Genomic DNA, 14,368 nt, shown 5'->3' on the forward strand with positions numbered 1-14,368 from the left:
GCTGGCAGGCGGCGAAGCAGGGAGCTGCGAGTTAGCTCCGCTGTCCAAGGAGAAGGCACCCGGTGGTCACTGTGCTGGGGCACCGAGGGTGCCACAGGCGTGTTCTCAGCCAGGGGTGGAAGCCGCTCAGGCAAGGGGACCGTCAGGGCGCCATACTGGGAGTGGGGAGGAGGTGAGTGGGAGCTGGGTCCAGGCCACTCGGGCTCAGAGCCCGGGCCACTTCTAGTGTTCTCCGCGATGGCGCCCGCCCTTCCAGGGCTCACTCGTGGGGTTAGAGCAGCTCTCCCCTTTCAGGGGCCATAGGGTTTCGTGGCATCTGTAGCCGACTCCCTTCAGACCCAGCGCTTGTGGTCGGGCATCTGCGCTGGTCACCGTCACATGGGGGGGAAGATCGTGGCCCCTTCACGGCCTCCCTGGCATGGCTTCTGAGGGACTTTTCCTGCAGTGGGCGTTTAATCCGAGTTTCTCGCCCACATACCTGCAGATGTAGGCCTGCTCTGGCTACGGGTCACACACACCCTCCTTTTGTTGTTGCTCCTGTTCAAGGCTCCAGAGGTCCACACCGGATGGAGAGGCAGTGGCCTCCTGCCCTTCCCTCCTCCACCCCACCCCCACCAGGAGCAGAGAACTGAGGCCCAAGCCCTTCCGGGGATTGGCCGTGGGCCACCCTAGCAGTCTTGGGTCACAGGAAAGTGTCCATCATCAGCTGGGCTGCAGGCGGCACAGACAATGCTGGGCTGTCCTGGCGTCCTGCCGCTGAAGAGTGAGAGAGGCTGGGAGACAGCACCGAGAGATCCCTTTATCCCAGGAGCAGGCGGGGCCTGCACAGCGCTCGCCTTGTGCAGGCTGCCAGACTCTTAGGCCCCCTTAAGTCCCCAAACACCTGCTCAGGACATTAGTGCAGGACAAGAAGCTTCAGGGCCTGAGAGGTAAGGGAGAGGAAGATTCCCCAGACACACCTGGAAGATTCTCCTGTGCCACCAGGGACATCAGAGCCCTGTGCCTTCCTGCACCCCTCAGCCCAGGATGCATGGTAGACCCCAACTGCCTTTTGACCGTCTATGGAGGAGGTTCTGCCATGCTGGCGAGGAGGCTCAGGGTGGGGTGTGCGGCAGAGGCATCACCACCCTGAGCCTGTCCAAGGGCAACTTTCCCAGGAACCAGGAAGTGACCGGGGCCACGTTGGCGTCATTACTCTGACCTAAAGAGTGCGATGCACCGAACCCAGACTGGCTTCCGGGAGGGCTGGCGGAGGGCCTGGCAGGGGCCTTCAGACACCACACGCACACACACAGGCTCTGGGGTAGGGCCATGCCCCATGAATCATTCACACATGGCTGTCCGAAGTGGCTTTGTTTGCTCTTAGAGCACATGATTTGTTTTGGGGCGGGAGGGTGCAGTAGGCATCTCAGCCAGAGCTTTGTACATTGAATTACCATTGATTTCTCACTGCCTATGCTTGGCCTAGAGGGTGGGGCCAGGCAAAATGTTGGACCTGGGAAGACACAGACCCAGGAAGTGGTACTGGGAGTTTGTCCACCTGGGCATTTGGCCCAGTGCATGTCGGGGGAGGAGCTGCAGGGAGTGGGGCGGTGGCAGAGGTGGGCACTGCCCCCTAGTACGGATGGGCAAACTAAGGCCTAGAGAAGGAGCACCAGGGGTGAGTCAGGCAGCGCTGCGGCCCGCCGAGGCTCAGCTGCTCACTCCACTTGATGGCTGATGATTTTCTTTTGGGAGCTTCCGGTTCCTCCCCGATGCCTGCTGCGGGGGGCAGTCGTGCACATCGGGTGAGACGAGCATGCTGGGCTTCTACACGGATTTGGTGTTCACCCCACCGAGTTTGGCGCCTATTTCCAGAGCCCCGCCACCGGCCCTGCTCAGGCCACCGGCCCTGCCCCAAGACCCGAACTCTCCTCTTCAGCTCAGACGCTGCTCTAGGGGCCAGGACTCCAGGGTCCCTACACCAAGAAAACTGATTTCCGTTTTAGGGAAAAGTCACAAAAATCTAGGTCTGGGCTCATATGGTAGCCACAGACGGCCATTGAAAGTGTGCTTTATAGTATGCGTAAAATACACACAGTGTTTCAGACAATATGAAAAAATAATATAAAATACCTGTTCTGACACAGTGTTGCTTACTTGTTAAAATGATAATATTTTGGATATGTTGGGTCAAACAAGGTTATTAAAATAGATTCTACATGTTTTTCACTTTTTCTAATATGGCTACTAGAATATTGAAAATTCCCGAGGCGGCTCTCATTCCGTTTCTATTGGGTGACGCTACTGTAGACTCTGAAAGCCCCAGGTGCTGACCCTGTTTAAGGCATGAGTCACAAAAGGTCGGGCAGGAAGGTGGGTGCTGTGGAGGAGAGCTGCCGGTGCCCCTGGGCTTGTGGCATTAGGAAGCGAGAGTGGAGCCATTGGAACCGCAGGGGTGCAGCGGGGCGCCCAGGAGGGGGGTGGCCAGGCAGGCAGCCTGGACCTGCAGGCGTCCATTGTGATCTCCCACCCAGGATAGGGAGATCCCAGTGACACTGCCTCACCCAGCTCCTCAGTGCGCCCCGTCTGACCCCAGGACCCTCCCCTTTCCTTCCTGGAGGAAGAGCAGGGTGGCCAGCCAGGAACCTAGTGCTCCCAGCAACTATGCATCATGTAAACGCAGCCCAGGCCGCTGGCCTTTGTCAAAGCAGGCGGGGACCAGCCCTAGTGAGGTACACACCCCAAGTTTATAGTGGAGTCAGTGCCCCAGACTGTAGCACAGAGCCACAGTGTCTGAGGGAGGAGGAAGGGGTTGGCTCTTTAGACATCCAGCTGGGCCACCCCTGTATCCACACCTCCCTGGCCCATGGTGGGGCTGCGGGCTCCAGCACTCTACTTTCCACCCACCCTTCTCTTTTGTGTCTGAATTATTGATGTCCCCTCCTCTCCCCTGCCCGGCCACTGCTGTGACAGCCCATGGAGGGAAGTACTGCCTCCAGCAGCCGAACCTCTGCCCACAGAAGGCAGCCTGTGCTGGGCTTGCTGGGCTGGTGCAGCCATATGCCTGGCCCTTGGTCTCAGGGCTGGCGGACCGTCCTGCCTTTCCCTAGCCTGCCTTGGGAGCCAGTGTGGGTCGCCCACTGGGAGAGGGTGCCACTGGCGGTGGCCCCAGAGCCTGGTGTGTCGATTGGTGGTTGCACAGAGCTGAGCTTGTGCGGGCCGCGGTGCGCTGGCGCCCACATAAGGGCATTGTTTGCCGAGGTAAAAGGGGTTTTTGTCTCCTTCTGGAGACGGGACAGAGGGAGGAACAATTTCCCCCATTCATCACTGATTCCCCCATTTGAATAGCAGCACATCGCCCCACGTTAAATAGATGGGCACGGCAGTTCTTCCCTGCCCGTAGGCATTCTGGGCACAGGTGGTGGGCTCTATGTCCTGCCCAGATCATAGCTGGGGAGGCCTGGTTTTGTGGAAATGTTCAGAAGGGGTACATCCCCCAGCTACTCCCCGCGGCCCCTCGGTGCGCCCTTCTCTCTCTGGCTCACAGTCACAGGTTAGGGGCAGTCTTGTCCTGCCGGCATAGTTCTGGGCTCCAGCAGGCTGGCCTTCGGTGCAGTGCCTGCCCTGGAGGGGCCTCCCGGCACAGAAGCACAGGTGGGGACAAGACGGTCACCTCCAGCTCCAGGACTGGGGGAAGTTGGACTAGAACACATGCCTGCCCGGAGACTGGAGGCCCGCACCCCTGGAAGGCCCAACTCCTACACCCTGTGTTCTGGGCCCTCGGCGCCCATGAGACCAGCTGGGTTCTTTCACAGGGTCATAAAGTGTCAGCCCAACAGGGCGTCAGCGGCAACTCCCTGGACTGCAGATAAGAGTTGCCAAGGAAGTGGGCTGTGCCCAAGGTCGGCAGACTGCGAGGCCCTGCACCTGCCCCCCCTGCCCAGGCTGCCGTGTCTCGTTGGGGCACAGGTTTGAGTACGTGTCTGTGTCTCCTTTAAATTGCCCCTTTTTTTTTTTTTTTTTTTTTTGGAGAGGGCCAAGAGAAAGAAAGAATTAGGAATGGATTGGAATCCAGCTTACCCAGCCAGGAATGCTGACATTTCTCTGTTTCTTCTGTCCCCAAACAGTGGCTGGGTGCTATACTAGGTGTTGGGGGGAGGGGTCCTGCAGCCCACCCCTCCTGGAGCTACCAGCTGCCTCAGGACTGAGCTTGGGGTTGTGGTGGGCCGACGTAAGGAGAGGGCTCCCTTGGCCCCTGGGACGTTGGACAGAGGACCATGAATTACTCAGAGACCAAACTGGACACAAGTGACACCAACCTGCCTTTGACTGGCCTCAGCAGTAAGGGAATTTTTGGCTCCCACAGCCGAAAAGTCTGGGGCCTTCTTTGGCTTTGGGCACAGATAGATTTGGGGGATCTGTCCACGCTGGCCTGCGAGCCCTGCCTTCCAGGTGTAGGCCTTTCTGCCAAGTGGCCTCAGCCTCACGGGGGACAGCACTTCTTCCTAGTCATTTCTGCAGAAGCCCCAGGACTGACACTCCTGGTTCCAGATTGGCCTGTCACTAGTCACTGTGATGGGCTGTGCTGAGTGGCCAGGCCTGGGCCATGTGCTTACCCTGGACGATGAGGGATTCCTAACCAGAGGGAGGGATGTGGTTTCTGAAAAGGCAGGACTAACCTGGGCTCACCCGATACAGCCCCGCCAACCTTGGGCCTGAGCATAGACGTAATATGTGAGAAGGCGATAAATGCTCTGGAAGAAATAGGTAAAGGGGTCAGCATGTCGGAGTGGGGGCAGGGGACTGGCGCAGGGGAGGTCTTATTAAGAAAGCGACCTTTAAGCAAAGCCCTGGAGAGGAGGGAATGCACCAGAGAAAGAGAGCTGGGGACAGAGCCTCAGCAGAAGAGGGAACAGCGAGTGCAAAGGCCTCGAGCACGGCCGGACTTGGGGATGGAGGGAGACATCAGAGCTCGCGCCACTCTATTCAGAGCCCAGGCTCCTCTCCAACCCTTACGTGTGGTTTTTTGCTTGCTGGAACATGAGCCCCCACAACAATGGACACCCCCGTCTTTTCACCACTCTGCCCCCAGTGTCCTACATGGGCCTGGCACCTAGTTGGTGTTCAGGAAAGGAAGGGACAAGGGTGGAAACGCCATCTTCCAGGCACTGTCCTCACCCTCCTCCTCTCACTGCACCCACGTGAGATTTGGCGCCAGCTCTGAGGGGCCCCAGAAGCCCTCATTTCAGACTGGGAAAGACGTGTGTGTAGGAAGTAGGTGCGTTACAAAGTGAGAAAGTGTGGGGTGTGGAAAAGCAGCAGCTTTTTTTTTTTTTTTTTAGTGCCCTCTGTCTATAGTGGGTATTGTCTATACCTTAAAAGCCTATTTTACTGACATGACACCCATTTTGAAAGGAATCGAGGCTCAAGGAGGCGAAGTGGTGTCTTCAAGGAGACAGAGCCCGTGTCCACCCTACCCCACAGCCCCTCTGCATTCCGCCTAAAACCCAGTTGGCAAAAAGAGGACCCGAGCTATGGGCGGACATGCGTGGTGGCACTAGGCAGGCAGGCCGTGCGGTCAGGTGGTTAGCATGCCGGGTTGAGGGGGCCCGCGTAGCACGATTGGGGTGCACAGGCTCTGGTGACTCTTGTCCCTCTGACGTGTGTGCCTTGCGTGACTGGGTCTCCCTGCTGCTATGCGCGGCATCGAGGTGGGAGAGGCTTGGCCCATCGGTAAATGGGGTGGAAGGAAACGGAGCTTGTGAACTGGAGCCCACTGACTCGCTCAAGGCATTTTATATTTGTTTCGAGGGGATTTTTTTTGTGGTAAAATACGAAAAACGTCAAATTTGCATTTGAACCATTTTTAAGCATGCAATTCAGCAGCGTTAAGTACATTAACAACGTTGTGCAGCCAGCACCATTATTTCCAAAATACAGCAGGTCTTTGAATAAAGTCCGTGGTTTTTTGTTCAATGTCATTTTCACTGTAACGCTGATGAGAAAAAAATTGATTCTCGGTCCGGGCCACTGTCCGTGTGGATTTTGCACCTTCTCCCCGTGTCTGTGGGTTTGCTCCAGCCAACTGGAATAAGAGAGATGGAAAATATTTCTTTTGTTTTTATTAATATTTTTAAACGTATGTAGAGCTCACATTTATTTCAGTATTTCATATTGGAAGTGTTTGGGGTCTTTATTTAGAAATTTGGTGATGGTTTTGTGACCAGAAATATACCACAGGAACTTTTATTTCTATCAGTCTGTGGCAAAATTGGTTTCGTTATGTTATTTCATTTTAGTAGTTTCTAAGAAACCTGTAGATGACTTAGAGTGGGTATCACTCTGCACAGAAACTCTGCATTTATCAATAACTCCCATCCCCGCTCCTTCTAGCCCTAGTAACCCCAATATATTTTCTGTCTCTATGAATGTGCCTATTCTAGATACTGCATATAAGTGGACTTATTGTTTGTCCCGTTGTGTCTGGCATAATTCACTTAGCATAATGTTTTTCAAAGTTCACCCATATTGACAGAATTTTATCTTTTTATGGCTGAATCATATTCCATCGCATGGATAAGACCACATTTTATTTATCCATTCATGTGACAAAGCTTTTCAAAATATAAACAGTGAAGTCAGTCACCAGTGTTTAAACATGTGGATATGTACATAATGCTCAGATTTCCAGTTTCTTCTAACGCGTGGCCACGTGAAGTCTGGGCTCCTGTTGCCTCGCAGGTTCCATGTGCCCAGCCACTTCCGTTCCCAGACTGGGGCGGTATCTGAGTAGTGGGATGGGGAGCCAGCGCCTGAGGCTCCCCGGTTCAGCAACCCAAGTGCACAGCCTTGGGGTGGTGAGGGCGTTGGCAGCTCAGGAGTCTAAGCTGCCGCCCTGGGCTCCTGAGTTGAGAGCGCCTGCCCGTGCATCCTCATAATACCCGAGCCTCCTACGTGCTCACACCTGGGGAAGCACAGGACAATAGGGCCCATACTCCCGGGAGAAAATCTGGTCGGGGAGGCAGTTGTTTGGGGTGCCGTATGGCTGTGGGCCTCATGTCCATGCTGAGCAGAGACAGCTCACAGTGTGCCGGGCATGGTGCCCATTGACCATCCTAGCAACCCCTCCTTCTAGAGGAGGAAGACAGGGCCCCCTAGGGTCAACTGAGTGGCCCTTGGGGGCGGCGCCAGGGTATGAAGTCGCACCTGCAACATGGGCTAAGAATGGGCACCTACCAGAGCTCATAGGCGTTCAGATGATTGGCTGGTATGGGTACCCCATTTTTATCCTCTGACTCCCCAGCCTGGCAGAGGATCCTGAACCTCAGGTGTAGGGGTCTCTTGGGTACTAGGCCCTGTCCTGGTGGGAGGTACGGAGCTCTCAGGACTGACCCTGGATTAGGTGAAGGAGGTATGAAGTATCCCTCGGTCAGATGGGCACCAGTGAGGGGTCAACACTGTACCTTCTTTCAAGGGACAGAGTCCCTTTCGAGGGAAGTAGTCTTGCTCTAAGGAGGCAGCTTTGAGCCAGGCCTTGAAGGCTGACATTTACTGAGATGGAAGCAACACGGCAGACAGCAGAGCCCGAGCAAAGGCCTGGAGATGTGAGACCCAGCAGTGGCCGGTATAGTGGGACCTGGGCCGTGGGGCGGCTGCAGAGGTCATGGGACTAAGAATGCGCGCACGAGGCAGTGCTCTGTTCAGCAGGCTGTGGGGGACAGGGAGGTTATGGAGCAGGGCAGTGATGATTAGGCTGGTGCTAGAAAAGGGTCGGGTAGAGACACTCGTGAGGAGACTCGGGCGTTGAAGAAGCCGGACAGGGTGGGTGGAGGGAATGGGTGGGGTCTGCAAGTTGGAGGGTGGCTGGCGGCCTGTTTACTTTCATGTGTTTCAGTGATGTGAATCTGCTGCCCCAAGGGGCTGGCACCTGGCCGTCGTCATTACTTTGTTTCCCAGCTGGGACAGGGCCAGCGCATAGTAGGTGCTCAGTAAACATTACTGGGTATTTTGTTCATTACATAAACATCTAGATTGGTGCTGGAGATACTGCCAGAAGAAAACTAGACCCATCTGTGATGGAGGAAGGGGTGGAAGGTGAGGCCCCAGAGGTAGCAGGACTGCAGGCCTGGGGACTCTGGAGTATAGCTGCGCGACGGAGGAACACGCGGGACGGCTCAAACAGAGCCTGGCTTTGCCCTGCAGAAGGATGGAGGGAGCGATGGCTGCCCAGAGGAGGTGGGCAGCCTGGCCCAGGAGACCTGCAGCAGCCGAGGGGGAGGGGTGCCACTGAGCCTAGGCCTTTCCCATCCCCCTCTGCCCAGGGCCCCGGCTGCTTGATGGGCATCCCGGTCCCGCCCCCGGGCAGCCGGGAGGCCAGCGATTGGTTGGGGCTCTAGAGCCGCTCGGTCGCCATGGGGACGCTCTGGAGGTGCGCGTGCCCAGTGCCCAGCACCAGGGACTAAATCTTCATAATCTGCTGGCTAGGAGAGTGGGGGTGGGGTCCTGCGCGACCCTGGCCTGGGGGAAGGGGCAGCCTAGGATGCCATCAGGGCTGTGGCCGCCCCTCCCCTACTGGCTCAGGGTACAGGTGCGGAGCTGCACGGGAACCACATGGTACTCACCTGACAGTGACCCAGGAGCTCAAGTCTGCTGTAGCCTTCGCCTCCGCCTTCTGATCTGATAAAGCTGGAGGCTGGATGGGGGAGAGGGGCCTGGAATTTATCTGAGAATGTCTAGCCCACTAGTTAAAAGTTTGTCCTCCCTGATCCCCTGGGCAATGCTAGGCTCTCTGCAGCAGGGGGCGCCCTCCACAGATCTTTGTTGGGCTGTCACCTTATGAAAACAAAGATGGCCCATTGAGGTGCTGGGGATGCGTACCCCAGACCCTCCAGCCCTGTCTCTGGGTATCCAGGGTTACTTGGCCAGGCAGACAGCAGATCTGGGGAATGTGTGTCTGCGTCTGGGCTGGGCCGACTTACAGGAGGGAGTGGGTAGCTGACGGGGTTACAGTGGAGCCATCCCTCCCTCCTCAGGCAAAGGAAGGAGAAATTTGAGGGCCTGCTGTGGAAAGGGGGCCCTATAGAGAGCACGTGAAGGGGCAAGGTAGTGGTGAACCCGAGGAAGAGGGGGCTGCTGGCCAGGCCCCAGGCAGCCTCTGGGGTGTCCAAGGACCTCTGGAACGCATCAGGCCGTTCACACTTGAGGTCGCATCCACTCTCAGGCCCTTGAAGCTTGGCCTCCAGTGAGCCTGGATGTGGCGGTCGTGGGTGTGCAGTGCAGACCACCTCACCCACACACTCCATGGCCGCTCTGCTCCGAAAGGCCCCAGTTTGTGGCAGAGGGACCCTGCCCCCGCCTCCGGCTGGGGCAAGGCTAACCTCTTAGATCCTATAAAGGAGACAGCAGTGCTAACCTCCTGCCCAGGGATGCTCATGAGGACAACACAGGACAAGTCCTCCCTGTGGCTGCCGTGGCCACGACACCCCAGGGTGGGAGGTCTTAGAGGGCAGTGGGTGCTGGGGCAGGGCCTCACACCCTGGCTTGTTTCAGACGACTCCTCCTCTGAGAGTGGCAGCGGCAATGGCTCCTCCACCCTGAACCCGTCCACATCAAGCAGCACGCAGGGTGACCCCGCTTTCCCCGAGATGAATGGCAATGGCGCTGTGGCCCCCATGGACTTCACCACCACCACTGAGGATCAGCCCATCAACCTGTGTGATAAGCTCCCACCAAGCACGGCACTCGGCACACCGTCCTACCCTTCCGACGGCTGCGGCACGGATGGACTGCGGAGCCGTGTCAAGTACGGGGTGAAGAGCACCCCTGAGGTGTGTGGGGCTGCGGGCCTCAGGCCCACCTGAGCTGTGAGGGTGTACAAGGCTGAAATGAAACTGTGTGCCCAGGGTTGACGCCGAGTCAGGGCGGTGGCCATGGCTGCTATGCCGTCCTTTTCCGGGGGAGGCTCTGGAACGGAAGACCATTCTTTCTGTGTGACCTCAGCCAAGGCCCTCACTTCTCTGCGCCTGCGTCCCCACATCTACAAAGTGGGGTTGATGGCCCCTGCCTTCGAGGAGAGTGATATGTGATCTGTCCCTCTCCACACCCAGGATAGTCTGTTGTGAACAACAGCGGCAGGTGGCCACGTCCAGCACAGAGGTCCAAGGCTACTCTGCAGGCCTGTCTCCCATTTTACAGATGATGCAGAAAACGGGGGAGGCCTTTATTTGTGGCCCAAGGGATGCAGATGTGTGAAACTCGATAACACAGGCTGATGGGGGTGAGGGAGAGCGGGGAGAGGGTAGGCAGAGCAGTTGTCCCCACTGTTTGGCATTCCCCCCTGCTTTCTGGAGCCTCCTCTCACACTTCCGCAAGCTGCCTCCAGGCCACTAAAGTCTCCTACGGTGGTGCAGAGCAGCGCCGTGCCAGTGAGCTCTCTTGCATTTTCTCCTACCAGAGCTTGGGGCCAGAGGTGCCTTCTTGGAGCCCTACGTACCTGGGCTCCAGCCAGGTGCCCCCGCACAGGTTTCTTCCCCACCCCCCTTCACCTGTTTTCTCTTCAGCAGCGGGATGACGTCTCAGAAAGTTCTGTACAACTGGCTGAGTCTTTAGTTGTCACTGTGTGTCTGAGCTTAGGCCGTGGAGCAGGTACTGGCCAGAGCATAGTTCTCTTCAACCGGGCCCAGAGGACAGGCATAGTTGCTGTCCACAGTAAGCAAAGAGCTGGAGAGAGTTTGCCACCATAGTCTCAGTAAGATGGGAACATGAATGCCACCAACAGCGGCCATCTTACGGTTTGTCTCCTCTGACCCTGGCAGAGGACTGGCTAAGCAGCCTGGGAATGTGACTTGCACAGGACACCTTCTGACTCTCCATTCTAAGCCTGGCATGACCCAGCTGGAGGCCAGAGGACCTGGGCGTCCCTGTCTCTTTTAAAGTCTGTGTATAGATCAAGAGATGGGCCAGGGACCCTAGGGAGGCCAACCCCTGTGGGCATGGTCACAAGGAGGCCTGGTGGTGGCAACTGCTTCGGGCCTGGGCACCAGCGTCCATCTTCCCTTTGTCAGCAAGAGCTGCGATCCCCTTCTGGGCCACCATGTGGCCACGTCATAGGGTCTGGCCTGCAACTGTTTATTTCCTGGACTCAAACTACCTGCTAGATGCCCACCTCCTTGAGGGCAGGTACCATGTTCCCAGGACACTGCTAGTCAGGATCGCGATGAATGAAGTCAGGACTCACCAAAGACACAAACTTTCTAAAAGGCAAATGACACTGGCCTTCGCAGAGCCATTTCAGGGCAGGGACCCCGAAGGGGGTGGGGCGGTAGTAGAGGTCTGGGTCCCCTCTCTGCTGTAAGATGGAGTGAACGCCTGTTGGGCTACACCTTCTATACACACACTCCACATTGGGGTTCACGGTGTCCTCCTGGGGATGGTGGCAGACAGGAAAACCCCCAGCTTGGGAGCTTTGGGAATGCACTTTGCCTAATGGACTTGTCGCCTTGGCTGGTTCCCTCTCCCAGCCCATCTGTTCCTCTTCCCCAACAGACACCACGCTGGCTGCTTTTGTGACAGCTTGGTTGTCAACTCAGGGTTGCAGCCCCTTGGGGATCAGGGAGAACCCCAAAGCCAGAACGGATCTTGGCACAACCAGAAGCAGCCGGGCTGCTGGGGGGAACCCTTTCTGCGTCTGCCCTTCCGTCGCAGGATGTGGCAGGTCCTGGTGTGGGCAAAAGCACTGGCACCCTTCGGTGTCACCGGGGCCTGTGGCCCCTGCGTGCGTTGTTGTAAGCAGTCCTCCCTACAGTCACCCAGGGAAGGGGCGGCAGCACTGCTGTCCCCATTTCACAGACGAGGGAGTGGGGAGAGAAGGTGACTTGCTTGGAGCCTCGCAGCTGTGGCTCACGAGGCAGCTGGGTATACTTGCCATCCCAGTTCTCAAGCTCACCGTGGCCTGTCAGAGACTACGAGAGGGCCTGGACTGATCCCTACCCCTCGCCTCGCCCTCTCTCAGTCCCCGCCTTACAGCTCGGGGAGCTACGATTCCATCAAGACTGAAGTCAGCGGCTGCCCTGAAGACCTGACTGTGGGCCGGGCTCCCACGGCAGATGACGACGACGACGACCACGATGACCACGAGGACAATGACAAGATGAACGATTCTGAGGGCATGGACCCTGAGCGCCTAAAGGCCTTCAACGTGAGCGCCAGCAAGGGACGGGTGGGGTGGGTGTGGCAGCCAGGACCAGCCCTTTCCACAGCCTGTCTCTCCCACAGATGTTTGTACGTCTCTTTGTGGACGAGAACCTAGACCGCATGGTGCCCATCTCCAAGCAGCCCAAGGAGAAGATCCAGGCCATCATTGAGTCCTGCAGCCGGCAGTTCCCCGAGTTCCAGGAGCGGGCCCGCAAGCGCATTCGCACGTACCTCAAATCCTGCCGGCGCATGAAGAAGAACGGCATGGAGATGGTGAGCCCCACCTCCCAGCCCAGCCCAGCCCTTCCCTCTGCATTGCCACTGACCTCCAGCCATACTCTGGATTACTGCACATCCCTCTGGACACTTTACCCATAACCCTCCCAATGCCCCAGAAGCAGGAACCACAGTCCCTGCTGCACAGAGGAGGGAACTGAGATCCAGAACGATGGCACAGCTCCACAGATAATGGAGTCGGGGTCTGAGCCCAAGCCGTGTACCACCCGCCTCTAGGGGAGGGCTCTCTGTGCAAGCCCAACACTGCTCTGTCCCCATTGTGCCTCCAGACCAGACCCACACCTCCTCACCTGACCTCGGCTATGGCAGAAAACATCCTGGCAGCTGCCTGTGAGAGTGAGACGAGAAAAGCGGCCAAAAGGATGCGCCTGGAGATCTACCAGTCCTCGCAGGTACCTGCTCACTGCCGGCCGCTGTCACGGGGTTGCTTCCAGGTGGACATAAGTCATTCCACAGACACTGGAGCCCAGTGCAGAGGGACTAGGGAGAGCAGTCTGCCGAGGGTGGTGGAGCTACCAAGGAGGCAGCGGTGATGGGGCGGGATGGGGAGGAGCCCAGTCTCCGAGGCCCTGCAGACCCAGCAAGGGTGTATGGACGCTAGCCTGAGCCCAAGGGCCCTGGGAGCATTTTCGGTGGGGCAGGAACACATCAAATCTGCCCCAGAGACAGGGGAGGCCATGGGCGAGGTGACCAGGGAGAGGGAGCAGAGTCCTACAGGTCATAAGCACTGGGTCCCAGGAATTCTGGGGCTGCAGCCCTCATCCACCCGATCCAGGGACAGTGGTTGGGGCTTGCTGCCTCTTTGGTTCCCCAGCGTCTCCCTCCCCTCCGTAGGATGAGCCCATAGCCCTGGACAAGCAACACTCTCGGGACGCCGCAGCCATCACCCACTCCACCTACTCACTGCCAGCCTCCTCCTACTCCCAGGACCCCGTGTATGTCAATGGCGGCCTCAACTACAGTTACCGTGGTTACGGGGCCTTGGGCAGCAACCTGCAGCCCCCTGCCTCCCTGCAAACAGGAAATCACAGTAACGGTGAGTGCGGGAGACCCAGGTTCTCTGGCTCCCTGACCAGCGCCCAGCTGGTCTGCACTACAGACTCAGGAATGGGGCAAAGTGACTCATTTGTGGCACAGGGACCCTCCCCCATGTCATAATCTTTAGGCAGTCAGATTGGAAAGCAAGGAAAACTTGAGCTGATTAAAACAGCCTGCTCTCTCATCAAGGAGATGTACTTTGTTTGTTGCACTGCTGGGCCTCTCTTGGGTTCCACTCCCCTTTAAGGCCACTGTGAGCACTGAGTTCTCGCCAAGGCTCTGTTCTTTACCTGAGTTGAATCCCCTCCACGCCCCCATTTTACCATCGTTGACCAAGGCTCACTGAGATGGTGACAGAGCCAAGATTTGTCCCAGGCCTGGCTGGGCTGCCGAGCAGCTCCAGGCAGGTCACCTCCCTCCCTCAGCTCAGGACCTCATTTGTGAGATAAAGGTTCTTTCACCTGGTGCTCCTTATAACTCTCCCCAGGTGACTCTGATGCCAACAGGCCACAGACCAGTGTTGGAGAAACAACCCCTGAAGAGATACAAACCTCCCTGTGGAGTTAGGTGCTGCTCTGAGCGGGGACCTCAGGACCGATCACACTGAGGCCAGGGCGGGGGAAGGTGCAGTAAGCGGGGAGTGGTTCCCACTGGTGGGGAGCAGCCTAGTGGCCTCAGAGAAGTGGCAGAGATCTCAGGGCCTCTTGGACCAGGCACTTGGATTTTGTTCCATGTGCAGTGGGACACACTGGTAGGTTTTAAGCAAAGGAGGCTGTGGATTGTGCTGTCGGCCCTTGTGATGAGATTTGAATGGAGAGGGCTGGAGGCAGAAGCAGTGTGCTTTGGGATGATCGAAGGC

At 57.3% G+C, this 14,368-nt stretch overlaps 1 protein-coding gene across 4 annotated transcripts in view; it reads left to right on the forward strand.

Moving 5' to 3' along the window:
- NOL4L (nucleolar protein 4 like) overlaps positions 1 to 14,368 on the forward strand; it is a 123,069-nt gene that overhangs the window by 100,627 nt on the left and 8,074 nt on the right. For all 4 annotated transcript variants that reach the window (XM_016148812.2, XM_016148816.2, XM_016148817.2 and 1 more), the window contains 5 exons: positions 9,532 to 9,809; positions 11,993 to 12,178; positions 12,256 to 12,447; positions 12,741 to 12,863; positions 13,306 to 13,507. In XM_016148812.2, the coding sequence (XP_016004298.1) occupies positions 9,532 to 9,809; positions 11,993 to 12,178; positions 12,256 to 12,447; positions 12,741 to 12,863; positions 13,306 to 13,507 (981 nt within the window). The remainder of the gene's footprint in view (positions 1 to 9,531; positions 9,810 to 11,992; positions 12,179 to 12,255; positions 12,448 to 12,740; positions 12,864 to 13,305; positions 13,508 to 14,368) is intronic.

This window comes from Rousettus aegyptiacus, unplaced genomic scaffold, assembly GCF_014176215.1.
Source record: "Rousettus aegyptiacus isolate mRouAeg1 unplaced genomic scaffold, mRouAeg1.p scaffold_m13_p_12, whole genome shotgun sequence".
Classification (NCBI taxonomy): Eukaryota; Metazoa; Chordata; class Mammalia; order Chiroptera; family Pteropodidae; genus Rousettus; species Rousettus aegyptiacus.